General features: G+C 52.5%; 1 protein-coding gene across 1 annotated transcript in view; it reads right to left on the bottom strand.

Annotated features, from left to right (window-relative positions):
* Positions 1-15782, bottom strand: part of DYNC1H1 (dynein cytoplasmic 1 heavy chain 1) — a 1654074-nt gene that overhangs the window by 460495 nt on the left and 1177797 nt on the right. The window contains exon 64 of the mRNA XM_086937823.1: positions 2536-2611. Coding sequence (XP_086793949.1) covers positions 2536-2611 — 76 coding nt within the window. The remainder of the gene's footprint in view (positions 1-2535; positions 2612-15782) is intronic.

Raw genomic sequence — 15782 nt, 5'->3', positions numbered from 1 at the left:
GTGGGTTGTAGGCATGGCACACATACAGAAGGGGAGAGAGGTGGACTACTCTACTCTGGCCCCCCTATCCACAGACTGATATATACAGATGAGTAGAGAGTAATGATCTAGGCGGTGGAACGTGCTATGTGTGAAAATACTGCCCTCACTCACAAGGTTGTGACATGCTTCATCATTGGGCTTGCTGCAGTACTCCCCCAGGCAGACCGCCTGGGGTGGAGCAAAAGGGAGGGGAAGACAATACAAACATGTAAGATATACAAATATTTCTTGCCAAAATATACTGGGATCACTGAAAGAAAAGTGCTGTGAAGGTTAAAACTAGCTGGGAGGTGTCACTGCTCAAAGATTTAATCCTGGACCCTCCAGCCAGAGCAAAATATGTTAAGGATGGTGGTGACAGGAAAGAATAAAGAATTCCTACACCCCTCCGTACTGCCGAATCGTCATGTTTCTACCAGGTTCGTGGTGCCCGCAGTGTTGAGTCACACTGGCATTCTACAGGACCTTTCTCACCCAAATAGTGTTTTCCGCCCTTGATACCAGGATACGGTACCCCTAGGAACCAGTTGTTCCTACCGGACGGTAACCCTACGTAACACACTCCCATTGTTCTGTAGGGGATAATACAAGCAGAGAATCTAGTTATTCGTGCTTGGAATCTAACTCACTGCCAGGAGCAAAAGAGCCGAAATTCATCAAGATGGACCCAGAGAGTCATAAATAAACATTTAAATCTTGGTGCCCTGGTTAGAACAAATGATATTGTAATTGCCACGAATTCCAGAAAATAGCCACTGAGGTCCAGGGACAGATGCTGAATAAGATGTCTCACCCACCTGTCTGTGGTAATATCAATGGAGAGGAGGCGTGCATAGGGCCACAAGCATACTCTATTGGTAAATCTTGAAGATGCTGTGGCAGCTTATTGAGAGTCAAGGAAGGACTCCAGGTAACTTTTTTTCCCCAATCCAATACTTCGCTGACTATGCTGATAGTCGACAAAGTTTTATAGTGTAATCAAAGCAATTGACTGTTGGAACTACCCCTCATTGACTTCAATGGTAGGTCATACAATGAAAAGCATATTGCTTCTGTCCCCAATGACGTTACAATGGTGAATTATAACATATGGCTGATTTTACTGTTGATGTGACACTTTGACAAAGCTAGTAGGCCTACCTTATTGATGACACATCCTTATTATGAGGTGTAATGTGTTTGTGTCTAGTAGAGGTGAGGGTACTGTTTTAGGGTTCAGGGCCCACCTTAATATGAGGGTGTCACCAAAATTATTTCCATTTGACTATATATTTCTAATTTTTGTGTAGTATTTAGTAGTGGCTGTGTGTAATAAAAGTAATTTTCCTTTGCAAAAGAAAATACACTGACAGAGCAATAATGTCTTGAGTGTTTGGATTATTAGCCGCCCCCACCACCTCCCATGAGCAGGCAATGTCTACTCTGCTTCGCTTCCCTGAAAGGGACAAGTGCTACAATGGGGTACTTGGTTCACTGTAAAGAGAAACTTGCAAACATCACTTGAAGGATTCACTTCCTTTGCAACTAATAAACCAAATTCTGACAGGGGGGCATTGTGGACTTATGGCAAATGTCATTCAGGTTCTGCCTACAGACGGCAACTAAAAGTAGAGGTTTTGCAATCCAGACCCAACAACAGAAGCTGTTGAGGAAGCTGCAGGTGGCACAGAACGACGCAGCAAGGCTGATCTACTCCGTGCCCAGAAATTCCCACGCAACCCTTCTGCTCCAGAAGCTGCACTGGCTAGCTGTGAAATTCAGAGTTCAGTTTAAGTCTCTCTGAGTGGCCCATAAAGCACTCTTTGGGAAAGCCCCAGAGTACATTATGCAACGTCTGAAGAGATATGATCCTGGTAGATCCCTGCGCTCAGGTAAAACTTCCAATCTGATCCAGCCCAGATTTAAACTAAAAACCAGAGGGGGCAGGGCCCTGTCTGTGATTCTCCCGCAACTGTGGAATGAGCTTCCGGCCACTCTGAAGGAAGAATCACAGCTACTACCCTTCAGGAATAAACTGAAAACTAACCTATTCAGAAAAGCAATGACTCCGGCTTAATTGGGGGACAGCTGAGGGCTCGGGGTAACAGTTATGCTATGTTCGTCTGTTAAGTGCTTAGAGACCGGCGGTGATAGGCGCTATACAAATAATCTATAACATAACATAACATAACATATGGCAGAATTATGATGAGGATGTGAATTTAGAATTAATTTCAACCCTGCACCCTTAAAGGTCACAAATCTGAAATGGCAAGAATACCAATGCTAAGATATCAAAAGCCTGAAAAGACTTGTCTGTTTAGCGGTTAAAAGCGGTCATTCAAAAACAAATGAATCTTAGAAAGATCCAACATCAAAAACAACTTATTACATGTTAAATGTTAAGATTATAGAAAGTGTCAAGGTTGGCCATTTTATTTTAACCGAACAGTTTAAATTATTAAAGCATTATTATTGTAGCTTACCATGCTACAATACTTGAAATGCACTTACTTGCAGGTTTTTCTTCAGTCCAGATATATGGAACGGTTTGTTCTGGTGAACTACTATCCAACCAAATACAAAATTGCTGTTTTGAGAAAAAAAAGAAAGAACAGTAATATGGTGGCATGCCAACTGGCAAGAGAAAACAGGCAAGATTAAATAATAAAAAGCCATACTTAATGAAGAAGTTATTTTTTTAAACTTTGTTTATTGGTATTTTGTCGGTATAACAATACAGCAATTCCAGAGTGTGGTAGACTACATTATTCTTCGATGAAAATAATATTTCAGCGCACATCTGCTGTTAAAGAAAGAAAAAAAATACAACAGGCTTGGTGCATTACAATCATCAGTAGCATGACTAGCAAAATGTGTATCACAACAGGCGTCTAGTTGGGTGGTCACTTTCCCATACAAGTCGATAAGAACAAGTTACTTACCTTCGGTAACGATATATCTGTAAGAAACATTAGTTAGTGTTAGATTCCTTACCTTAGAATATCCCCAGGCGTCAGTCTGGATCCGGAAACTTTTGCGTAGCAGTACCCCTGCGCGTCGGTAGGCGTCGTCTGCAGGCGTCCCCTGCGGCTCCGCGTCCGTCGTTGGCGTCGTGCGCCGTGATGACGTCGCTGGAGTATATAGACGCCGCCTTCGCGCGCTGACGTCAGTTCTTTGCACACAGCATTTCCGCGCCAGGAGACGCAGAGCCATGAGAGAACCAACACTGGTGCCATGTAAAACTAGGGCCCTGAAGGGGATGACCTTAACCCTAGGTATCAGTTCGCAGAACGGGGAGGATGGGTGGGTTCGGTAAGGAATCTAACACTAACTAATGTTTCTTACAGATATATCGTTACCGAAGGTAAGTAACTTGTTCATCTGAAAGAAACACGTTAGTGTTAGATTCCTTACCTTAGAATACATACCCCAGCAATACCAACCCCGGTGGTGGGTCTGCGAACCAATACAATACTACACCAGAAAGTCCTGGAGGACAGAACGGCCAAAGAAGCCATCCCTCCGGACTTGACTGTCCAGGCAGTAGTGCCTCGCAAATGTGTGCAGCGAGGCCCACGTAGCCGCTTGGCAAATGTCCTGCAAGGGGACTCCCCGGCCCAGGGCAGTAGTAGCCGCCGTGGCCCGAGTGGAATGGGCCCTCAGCCCAACAGGAGGCTCCTTCCGAGCCAAAGAGTAGCACGCTTTGATGCAGAGGACGACCCATCGAGAGATGGTTCGTTTACAAACCGCCCGTCCCTTCTTCGCACCCACGTAGCCAACAAACAGTTGGTCATCCACCCGGAACTGGCGTGTGCGATCCATGTAGAATGAAAGCGCACGTTTTGGGTCCAGACGGTGGAGCCGCTCTTCATCCTTTGAAGGATGCGGAGGCGGGAAGAAGGAAGGGAGGGTGATGGACTGCCCGATGTGAAAGGCCGAAACAACCTTGGGCAGGAAAGAAGGTCTAGTCCTCAGAACCACCTTATCAGGATGAATGGACAGGAAAGGAGGTTGGACAGAAAGAGCCTGGAGCTCACTCACTCTCCTGGCAGAGGTGATGGCAACCAGGAAAGCCGTCTTCAAAGTCAGGAGACGGAGAGGACAAGAATGAAGGGGCTCAAAGGGAGCACACATCAGGAAGGTCAGAACCAGGTTCAAATCCCACTGAGGCATCACAAACGGAACAGGTGGAAACATGTGAGTGATGCCTTTTAAGAACCGAGTTACAATCGGGGATTTGAACAAAGAAGGCTGATCAGGAAGCCTCAAAAAGGCTGAAAGGGCAGAAAGGTAGCCCTTGATAGTGCCCAGAGCAGAGCCCTGCTGGGCAAGAGAAAGAAGAAACAGAAGAACCTCCGAAAGAGGGGCAGAGAGAGGATCGACAGCCTTTGCTGTGCACCATGCCACAAATCTGTTCCACCGACAGGCGTATACCGACTTAGTGGAGGGACGCCTGGCTGCCAGAATAACATCACAGACTTCAGGAGGCAAGTCAAATGGCCTCAACTGCCGCCGCTCAATCTCCAAGCATGGAGGTGGAGACTGGACAGGTTCGGGTGGAGGACCATCCCCTGCTGCTGCGACAGAAGGTCCTCCTGAAGGGGCAGGCGGATCGGGGGACCGACTGACATGCTGAGTAGCTCGGGATACCAGTATCTTCGAGCCCAGTCCGGAGCCACAAGGATAACTTGGGCCCGGTCGCGCCTGATCTTCTTCAGCACTCTGGGCAGAAGTGGTATAGGCGGAAAGGCGTATAACAGACCGCAACTCCACTCGCGCCGAAAGGCGTCGCCGTGCGAGTGCCGTCTTGGAAACTCCAACGCGCAGAACTGATGACATTGCGCGTTCTCTTCTGTGGCGAATAGATCTAACCAAGGCTCTCCCCATTGCAGAAAGATGCCTTGCGCCACGTCCGAGTTCAGACGCCATTCGTGATCCATCGAGCACCGACGGCTGAGTTCGTCCGCCCTGGCGTTCAGAGAACCTGCCAGGTGTTGAACCGTCAGAGTCACGCCCTGACGTTCCAGCCATTGCCAGAGGCGCAGAGCCTCCTGGCAAAGGGTCCACGACCCCACTCCGCCCTGTTTGTTGCAGTACCACATGGCGGTGGTGTTGTCGGTGAACACCTGCACTACACTCCCGTTGACAAAGGGGAGGAATGCCTTCAGTGCCAGACGAATCGCCCGCAGCTCCAACAGGTTGATATGGAGCCGGGACTCCGCCGGAGACCAGATGCCTCTGATCTCTGCCTCTCCCAAGTGGCCACCCCAGCCCTGGAGGGACGCGTCCGTCACGACAACGTGCTCCGGTTGGGGAAGGGAGAGGGACTTGCCCCTGACCCAGTCGCGGTCCGTAAGCCACCACTGCAGTTGTCTCGCAGTGCCCTCCGAGATCAAGACGTGGTCGGACAAGTTGCCCTGATGCTGGGCCCACTGAAACTTCAGGTCCCACTGCAGAGCCCGCATCCGCCACCGGGCGTGATGCACCAGAAGGATGCAGGAAGCCATCAGTCCCAGCAGCCGCAGCGTCAACCTGACCGAAACTCGGGATAGCGGCTGAAAGATGGGAATCAAAGCCTGAATATCCTGAACCCGCCGTTCCGGAGGATAAACCCGAAACTGCGCCGAGTCCAGAACCGCTCCGATGAAAAGGAGCTTTTGAGAGGGACACAGGTGTGATTTCGGCACATTGATGGAGAACCCCAGGTCGTGCAAGAGGTCTGCCGTCATCTGAAGGTGGTGGACGACTGTCTGGGGCGAGCCCGCCTTCAACAACTAGTCGTCTAGGTAGGGGAAAGACTGAAACCCCTAACCTGCGCAGATGGGCTGCGACCACCGCCATCACCTTTGTGAACACCCGTGGGGCGCTGGTAAGGCCGAAGGGGAGCACGATAAACTGAAAGTGCTCCAGGCCTACCGTGAACCGCAGGTAACGCCGGTGGGCCGGCAGGACGGGGATGTGAAAATAGGCGTCCTGCAAGTCCAACGCTACCATCCAGTCTTGCGGGTCTAGAGCAGCCAAGACCTGAGCAAACGTCAACATCTTGAACTTCTCCTTCCGGAGGAAGCCGTTGACGTTCCTTAGATCCAAGATAGGACGTAGGCCCCCCTTGTCCTTCTTGGGCACCAGAAAGTAGTGGGAATAACAACCACGCCCTACTTGTGGCCCAGGAACGCGCTCGATGGCCCCCTTGGCCAAGAGGGCCGTAACTTCCTCCTGCAGAAGTGTCAAGTGGTCCCCCGACACACGGTGGTTCTGCGGTGGCATGGCTGGAGGAGAGGTCTCGAAGGGGAGGGAGTAGCCCCTTCGGACAATTTGCAGCACCCACCTGTCCGAAGTGATCGTGCGCCAGTGAGCGTGGTGATGGCGAACCCTGCCACCCACTGGCGTCACATGGGGCCGAAAGCACGGACTAGGAGGATTTTGGGGTAGATGCTGCGGGGGAGGGTGTGGTCTGACCCCGCCGTTGTCCCCGACCGCCACCACGGCGGTTTCCACGGCCGCCACCGCGTTGAAAGGATTGTTGCGGCGCGTGGCTGGCAGCACGTGTGGGGGCGCCCCTTCCTTGGCCACGAAAGGGGCGAAACGAACCCGGTTGCTGACGCTGGGTCGAGAGACCCAAGGACTTGGCCGTGACCCTGGACTCCTTGAAGCGTTCCAGCGCGTGGTCCGCCTTGTCACCGAACAGGTGACAGCCATCAAACGGCATGTCCATCAATGTACTCTGGACATCTGCCGAAAAATTGGCGGATCTCAGCCAGGCGTGGCGACGAATCGCCACCGTCGTTGACATAGCTCTGCCTAGCGAGTCGGTCGTATCAAGACCACACCGTATTGAATATTTCGCTGCATCTCGGCCCTCAGCCACAGCCTGACCGAGTTTTGCCCGCACCTCCATGGGGCATTCTGGCAGCAGTTCCGCGACCGTATCCCACACAGAGTGGGTGTAGCGGCCCAAGAGGCAGGCGGTGTTGCAAGACCGCAGGCCCAAACTAATGGACGAGAAGACCTTCTTGCCAAATTGGTCATACCTCTTGGATTCCCGGTCGGGTGGGGCAGACGGGAATGCGGACTGGGAGGTCGAGGCCTGGATCACCAGACTCTCAGGAGTGGGGTGGGTAGACAGGAACTTGGGGTCGTCCGGACAAGGACGGTGGCGCCTGGCCACGTTCCGATCGACAGGCGCACCTGAAGCGGGCCTGGACCACGTGCCCAACAGAACGTCCGACAAGGCTTCATTAAACGGCAGCAGTGGCTCCTGTGGGCATGACTGCGGTTTGAAGACCTCAGTGAGGATGTTAGGCCTCACGGCCGCGACGGGGAGCTCAAGGTGTAAGGCCTTGGCAGCCCTCATCAGCACCACAGAATATGCAGCTCCCTCCACCGATGCCACGGAAGGAGGAGAGATCAAACCAGGGTTAGGAGAGTCGTCCAGACCACTGGCATCCCCCAAGTCACCTGTCCAGTCCGGGTCATACTGGCACTCGCGTGACAGAGGGTCCTCGGACCCCTCCCAACCTTCACCGAACTCTCCATCTTCTCCGTATTCGGAGTCAACGATGTAGACCGGCTCCTCGGGGTTCATGGGCCCCATCGGCGCCGGGACCGGCGTCGAGCGACGCCCGTCCGGCCCCGCGTCCGGCGTCGGTGAAGGTAAGGGGACGGCGCCGCCCGGAGCCGGCGCCGGAGCCCCAGTGCCGCCCGAAGCCGGCACCGAGGAACCGGCGTCGGGCGTCGCGCGGAGGCGGAGCCGCAGGCAACCCCGATGGAATCGGCGCCGGGTTCGATGGGAGTCCATCCGGCGTCGACCCCGAAGGCCCTAGCGGCGCCGGGATCGGCGCCGCCGGAATCGGAGCATCCGACGGCGTCGAGGTAGGGTCAGCAGAACCGCTAGGGCCCCCGGACGGGTTCACTGGGCCCGTAGGCGCCGTGGAACCCGCCGGAGGAGACAGGGCCCTCATGGCCATGAGGAACGCCTCTATCTCCTCAGGCGTCGCACCGTGCCCAGGGACCTGAGGGTATGGGGCAGGCCGCGCCGGCGACTCTCGCGGTGCCGCGGGGTTGGGGTCACCCGAACCCCCGGCCGCATCGCGCGAGCGTCGGGGGGAGTCGGGGGTACGATGACGACGCCCCGACTTCTTGTGTTTCTTACCTGACGAGGATGACGAGTGGTGTCGACTTCCGGAACGCTCGGCGCGGCCCCGCGACCGCTCCCTCGAACGCTCTCTCGACCTCCGGCCGGACCGGGACCGCTCCCGGTCCCGACGTGGGGCCGACACCCGGAGCTCCAGTAGCTTGCGGGACCGCTCCCGTCTAGCTTTGCTGGTGAGGGCCCGGCAGTCGACGCAGGAGTCCACGTCGTGGTCGGGGCCCAGACACCGGAGACAGAGGCGGTGATGGTCTGTGACCGACATCGTGCGCTCACAGTCATCACAGTGCTTGAACCCAGGCATCCTAATAGGCACAAAGTGATAACAACTCGAAAAAACTTGGTCAAAGACCGGAGTACTGCTCTTCAGATCTGCGTCCACTGGCGCGGAAAAAAGAAGAACTGACGTCAGCGCGCGGAGGCGGCGTCTATATACTCCAGCGACGTCATCACGGCGCACGACGCCAACGACGGACGCGGAGCCGCAGGGGACGCCTGCAGACGACGCCTACCGACGCGCAGGGGTACTGCTACGCAAAAGTTTCCGGATCCAGACTGACGCCTGGGGATATTCTAAGGTAAGGAATCTAACACTAACGTATTTCTTTCAGATTTTTCAGTACAGCAATTTCCTGATAGTTACGGGGGGGGGGGGGTGTTGGTTCTATTACATTGGCAGTTCTTGTACGCAACAAATCGGCTAATGGTCGGGGCTTAATAATCATCAGCGGTGTAAGAGATAGGGGAGATGTTCCAGTGTTTACAGTATGGGCCTATCTATTGGTAGTGGTGTCTCATTAGGTGTGATTCGATCACCCTTCATTCCCCCCCGTGGGATGTACTTCAGCGCTGCCTAGTGTACAAGCAACCCTCTGAGGTGCTGCTGCAGCTTACGTCCCTCAAATGCATCGCTCAGTTGTTTGCAGAATCAGATATGTCAGCTGTCATATTACACAGAGTCCCTCAGGTACCTGTCTCAGGCCTATGCGTCCCCTGAGCCTCAATGGATGTATCGATCTGCAGTGGAGTACCCTCGTCTGTGGCAGCCATTTTGAGCATATATCGAGTGAGCAGCACACAGATGTCACGTGGTCTTGAATGAGTGGGTAGTAGTTCTGCGTAAATGTTTTTTTGCTCCTGGCAATATGTAATGTCTGTCAGCCATTCCTTAAAACTTGGATGCTCAGCCCCGTCCCCACCTACAACCTACTTGGCGTTTAGCAATGAGTAAGCCTATCACAAGGAATCTTTTAGCCTGGCCTTTGTGACCTGGAAGGTATCCTAGGCGACACATGTCAGGCGTCAAATCCAAGTGTACCTCCAACATGTTGCCCAATGCATTGTCCATCTCTGCCCAGTAATTCTCTATATTTTTGCATTCCCACGCTAAGTGTAGAAAGCCTGCGCCTTACCGTACACAGCGGTCACATAAGTCACTGTCCCGTAACAGGAGTTTATGTAACCATGCGGGGGTATAATATATTTGGTGGAGAAATTTAAAATTTCTAATTCTAAATCTACTGTTAGCAGTGATGCGCTTGGTTTGATGGCAACTGTAAGCCCAGGCCTCGTCCGTGATAGGATGGTCCAGTTCTGTCTCCCATCCTTGTTCAGCTTTCATGGTATTGTGTGTACCTGCCCCAATGGAAGTTTTGTATATGAGGGACATGGCATGTGCAGCCCCTCCCCGTATGAGTTGGTGTATTGGTATCAATGTGGGGGGTTCCTCTGGAAACGTAGGGGTGGCGCATATCTGTAAGACTTAAATATGTGTGAACACGGTCAGTCAGTGTTAATATTAGATTCCTTACCTTAGAATATCCCCAGGAGTCAGACTGGATCCGGAATTTTTTGCGTAGCAGTACCCATGCGCGTCAGTAGGCGTCGTCCGCGGCTCCGCATCCGTCTTCTGCGTCGTGATGACATCATCGGAGTACTTAGACGCCGCCTCCGCGCGCTGATGTCAGTTCTTATACACAGATTTTCCGCGCCAGAAACGCAGAGCCATGATAAAAACCAACACTGGTGCCATGAAACTAGGGCCCTGAAAGGGGATGACCTTAACCCTAGATATCAGTTCGCAGAACGGGGAGGATGGGTGGGGTGGTAAGGAATCTAATACTAACTACTGTTTCTTACAGATACATTGTTACCGAAGGCGAGTAACTTGTGCATCTGAAAGAAACAGGTTAGTATTAGATTCCTTACCTTAGAATAGATATCCCAGCAATACCAATCCCAGTGGTGGGTCTGCTAACCAATGATCACACCAGAAAGTCCTGGAGGACAAAACAGACAAAGAAGCAATCCCTTCGGACTTGGCTGTCCAGGCAGTAGTGTCTTGCGAACGTGTGCAGCGAGGCCCGCGTAGCTGCCTGACAGATGTCCTGCAAGGGGACTCCCCGGCCCGGGCAGTAGTAGCCGCCGTGGCCCGAGTGGAATGGGCCCTCAGCCCAACAGGAGGCTCCTTTTTGACAAAGAGTAGCATACCTTGATACACAACACGACCCACCGAGAGATGGTCCGTTTGTGCACCGCCCGTCCCTTCTTCGCGCCCACGTAACCAACAAAGAGTTTGGTCATCCACCCAGAACTGGCGTGCGCGATCCAAATAGTATGAGCGCGCACGTTTTGGGTACAGACGGTGGAGCCGCTCTTCCTCTTTAGAGCGATGCGGAAAGAAGGTGGGCAAGGTGATGGACTGCCCGATGTGGAAGGTGGTGACTACCATGGGCAGGAAAGAGTGTCTTGCCCGCAACACAACCTTGTCCAGATGGATAGAAAGGAAAGGAGGCTTGGAAGAAAGAGCCTGGAGCTCACTCTCCTGGCAGAGGTGATGGCAACCAGGAAAGCAGTCTTCAGAGTAAGAAGGCGAAGAGGACAGTTATGAAGCGGCTCAAAGGGAGCACACGTTAGATAAGTGAGTACAAGGTTCAAGTCCCACTGGGGCATCACGAAGGCAACAGGGGGAAACATATGAGTGATGCCATTCAAGAATCTGTTAACAATCGGGGACTTGAATAAAGAAGGCTGATCAGGTAGCCTCAAGAAGGCGGAAAGGGCAGAAAGATAGCCCTTGACAGTGCCCAGCACAGAGCCCTGCTGGGCAAGAGAAAGAAGGAAGAGGAGAACCTCAGAAAGGGGGGCAGAGTGTGGATCCACAGCCTTTGCTGTGCAACATGCCACAAATCTGTTCCACCTGCAGGCGTATACCGACTTCGTGGAGGGACGCCTGGCTGCCAGAATCACAGTCCAAACTTCAGGAGGCAAGTCAAATGGCCTCGACTGTCGCCGCTCAATCTCCAAGCATGGAGGTGGAGACTGGACAGGTTCGGGTGAAGGACCGTCCCCTGCTGATGCGACAGAAGGTCCTCCTGAAGAGGCAGACGAATCGGGGGATCGACTGACATGCTGAGTCCTAACTAGTCAGGATTTTCCGTACTCACCTTTTACTTGAACTGTACTGTCCATAGACGTTGTTACGCATCTGGCTTGTGAGTTCACACTCTGCACACACGCTCCGTGGGCCTCCTATTACTTACCTAAGGTTAGGGTAGTGTAGTCCCAGCGATCCTACAGCCTCTGGACAGCTCCATTCCTTCTATCGACTTTCACATTCCACTTACTTAGTATATGGTTTGTTGTGCCCTTGGGCAACATTGTAATTGTGCAACTTAAACGTATTTTTCTTAAGAGTCTCGTCATGTGCTTAGCCCTCTGATCTCATAAAGAGTTCAGAGGTGGTTGTTAGATAATAAATATGTTGTTTATTTTCATAACTACCTGTGTGGTGTCCTTTCATTTGGTATTCAAGGGGTTATATGTGGTAAAACAGCTGGCTTCACATGCCAAAAGAGTTTAGCATAAGACTGCTTTGTCCATGCTACCATTAGGATAGCTTGTGTATAAGGTTGACTTACAACCAATCACCATAAGGGTTGTTTGGACTGATACAAGGGGATCACTAGAACTAGTGAGCATCCTATATCAGGCCAACTTCTCACAGGCGGGGCCGACGGGAACGCGGTCTGGGAATTGGAGGCCTGGATGACCAGGCTCTCGGGAGTGGGATGGGTGGACAAAAGGACAAAAAGCAAGGGTCGCCCGGGGCCGGGCGGTAGCGTCTGGCCACGTTCCTATCCACAGGCGAACCCGTGGAGGGCTTGGACCAAGTGCCCACAGGAACGTCACACAAGGCCTTATTGAAGGGCAGCAGAGGCTCGCTGGAGCTTGACTGCGGTTTGAGGACCTCAGTGAGGAGGTTAGTCCTCACGGCCGCGACGGGGAGCTCAAGGTTTAAGGCCTTGGCCGCCTTCGTCAACACTACACTATATGTAGACCCCTCCTCCGAAGCCACGGTCGGAGGGGAGACAAATCCAGTGTCTGGCGAAGTTTGAATACCACTGGCCTCCCCAAGCTCATATGTCCAGTCCTGTTGAGACTGGCACTCCAGTGCCAGAGGGTCCTCAGACCCCTCCCAATCTCCCTCGTCACCCGTGTCCTGTAAAACAGGATTAGTAGACAGGTCCTCCTCCTGGAGATAATAATCTCCAAAGGCCGACTGAATCGGCGCCCATTGGCGCCGTTCCGGCGCCAGAGTCGGACCGTAGGAAACATTGGGGATGGCGTCCACAGTGGGCGCCGGGGGCGACACCCGTGGGGCCGGCGCCGGTGAGGTCGACCGGCGACGACCCGGATCCGGAAGCGGATCCGGTGAGGTCCTGCGGCGCCGAGACCGAAGTCGCCGGCGGCGTCGGGGCCAAAGCACCCGACGGCATCGGGGCCGAAGCACCCGACCCGCTAGGGCCTCCAGTTGGGACCGTTGGGCCCGGAGGCACCACGGAACCAGACTGAGGAGGGAGGGACCACTCGATCTCCTACGGGGTCGCGCCGTGCCCAGGGACCTGGAGGTGTGGGGCAGGCGGCAACGCTTGTGACTCCCGCGGAGCCGCGTGGGCGGTGTCGCCCGAGCCCCAGGCCGCATCGTGCGAGCGTCGGGTTGGGTCGGAGGTACGATGACGTCTCTCCGACCGCTCATGCCTCTTACCTGAGGACTTGGAGCCTGACGACCGGTGTCCACTCCCAGAGCTGCAATGACTTCGACCCCGCGACCTGTCCCTCGACCTCCCGTGGGACCGGCACCTGGAGCGGCGCGGCCGACTGCCGGAGCTCGAGCCGCTTGCGGGACCGCTCCCGCCTAACCTTCGACGTCAGGGCCAGGCAGTCAGAGCAGGTGCGGTCGTTGTGATAGAGGCCTAAGCACTTCAGGCACCGGCGATGGGGGGTCCGTAACTGACATCAGTTGGTCGCACTTCGAGCAGAGTTTGAACCCGGGCATCCCTACCGGCACAAATAGAGTCGAAGACTCGAAGAAAAAGAATGAGCAAAAAGATCAAAAGTTTAGTCAAAAAATGACTAGGGGTAGAGCTTCTCCGGATCTGCGCTAGCTGGCGCGGAAAAAAGAAGAATTGACGTCAGCGCGCATGGGCGGCGTCCAAGTACTCTGACGACGACAGACGCGGAGACGCAGACTACGCCTACCGACGCGCAGGCGTATTGCTATGCAAAAATTTCCGGATCCAGTCTGACGCCTGGGGATATTCTAAGGTAAGGAATCTATCACTAACGTGTCTCTTTCAGATCCCTGCGCCGGCACGACTCCGTAGAGGTTGTCAGCGGCGGCCATGTGTGTCAGCTGAACATGAACGTGAAAGTCCTTACTGATACAGCCTCATTACATTGAATGTGCTTCACACACGTTATACAACATCTCTACTTTGGTTAAAACTATATTTATTCTATGTTTTGTGGATCTTAGCATGACAGGTTTTATGTATAAGGTTTCTAGAGACATGGTGACCCTCTAGATTTAGGTTTATAAGAGACCAGTATTTAGTGTATATAGAAAAGTAATGTGAATATTTTACTTGCAGAAAATTTCCCCTGAAGAAGGAACACCCGTTCCGAAATGCATTGGGCCAGCGTTCAATTGAGGCATTTTGATCAATTATGGAGGCATTAAAGAACTCTTAAGGAGTATTGAACATAAGATTTGTGGATGATGAAAATTAATTCTGTACAACAAATGTAACTTACATTAAATGTGATGAGACAACATATTAATGAATTATACGACTGAAAAAAGTAAGAGACTTTGGCTAAAGAAAATGTAAAGAGTGATGTTTATATTATGAACATGTTTGGGTTTATGTTATAGAAGGAAAACAAAATGTTTGATATTATTTTGAACTAGTTGTTCAACAGGTACAGTGCACACTACGAGTAGGGTAACTCCTTTTCTGGCACAAATAGTATATGAAGAGCCAGCTTCCTACAGGAGGTCATAGTGTTGTCTGTGCAAAGAGGATTTAGCGCGGTATAGATCCAGGTTTGTATCAGCAGGTGGTTCTGCATCACAGAAACCTCAGTGGTCCTCCAGTGAGGGATGAAGAACCCCTCTTCATAGTCTCCCTCCAGGGTGAATGTATGGAACTTTCTGGAGTATGGTGCGAGTTCTATAGGTGAAGGCAGCGGCGATTACATGTGGGGTACAGCAGGCATTGGTAGTGGGCTTATGTTCACTGGACTTGTCCGCCTTCTTTCTTTGCTTTGGAGGCAGTGGAACTTCCAAAGCTTCCTCAAATATTAATCGTCTTTCGGTTGGCTGTGCACCAGATTGAGATCTGTTACCGATATGACCAGTGCACAGGTGTAAAAAAATGTGCTTTTGTCTGGAGTCTATCTCATGCTGCAGTCTTAGAGCACTAGATCCACAGGCTTGGTATGTTTGCCTAAGGCAGGGGATCTCAGCTCTGATGTTTAAGTTTTAAAAGCCGGCATTTTCGGTGTTGAGAGTTTCAGGTTCAAAGGTGGAATTTTTACTGCCAAGTTGGAGCGATGTTTCAACACTGAAAGACTCGGCTCTGAAAAATGGGTTGACTCCAATGAAGGAGAAGTCAGGAGCGTGCAGCCTCTGTTGCTTTTTCCGCGCCAAGCTGAAGCTGGGCATGTCCGATGCAACCAGTCAGTGCCGACCATGGCCCAAAGGCAGTGGTGCCCAAATGAAAGTCTTTGGCCTTTCTGGTATAAATGGGCAACCCATTGTGGTGGACTGCTGTATTCGGGGTGGAGATGGAGGTCGCACAGTACTCACGGATTAACCTGGTGAAATCTTGCAACTCCAGTTTGGATCCGGAGCCGTCCTTGTGGGAGAAGGTGCCATCTTTAGCAACCGACATCTGGGCCTGTGCCACTCTTTGAGGGTCCCCGGGTCGGATGTATGTTCAACACTACAGCGGACATCTCCAAGCATCGAGCTAGATAGTCATCTACAGTCTTTTTCGACTGAATGGATTTGCAGGCCTCGCAGGTAGCATTCTTGTGTTAAGTGAAGAGTCACACCTGGTGGGGATCGGCATGTAGAAAAGTGGTCGTGGCAGAGAGGATGGAATCGGAAAGGTGTCTGTTCCATCACCGATTGGACATTGCATGGAGGGAACGTCCAGGTAATGAAGTGCACCCCAAAGGGCAAAGGCCCACAAGGGCTGCAACCAACTCGAGTTGGCCCAACGAAGTTGATGGTGATAAAAGGACGAGGGAGAACGAGTTA

Source organism: Lissotriton vulgaris, chromosome 9 (genome assembly GCF_964263255.1).
Source record: "Lissotriton vulgaris chromosome 9, aLisVul1.2, whole genome shotgun sequence".
NCBI classification, from domain to species: domain Eukaryota; kingdom Metazoa; phylum Chordata; class Amphibia; order Caudata; family Salamandridae; genus Lissotriton; species Lissotriton vulgaris.
The sequence above is the reverse complement of the archived record's forward strand: the minus strand, read 5'-3'. Positions and strand labels throughout refer to the sequence as shown.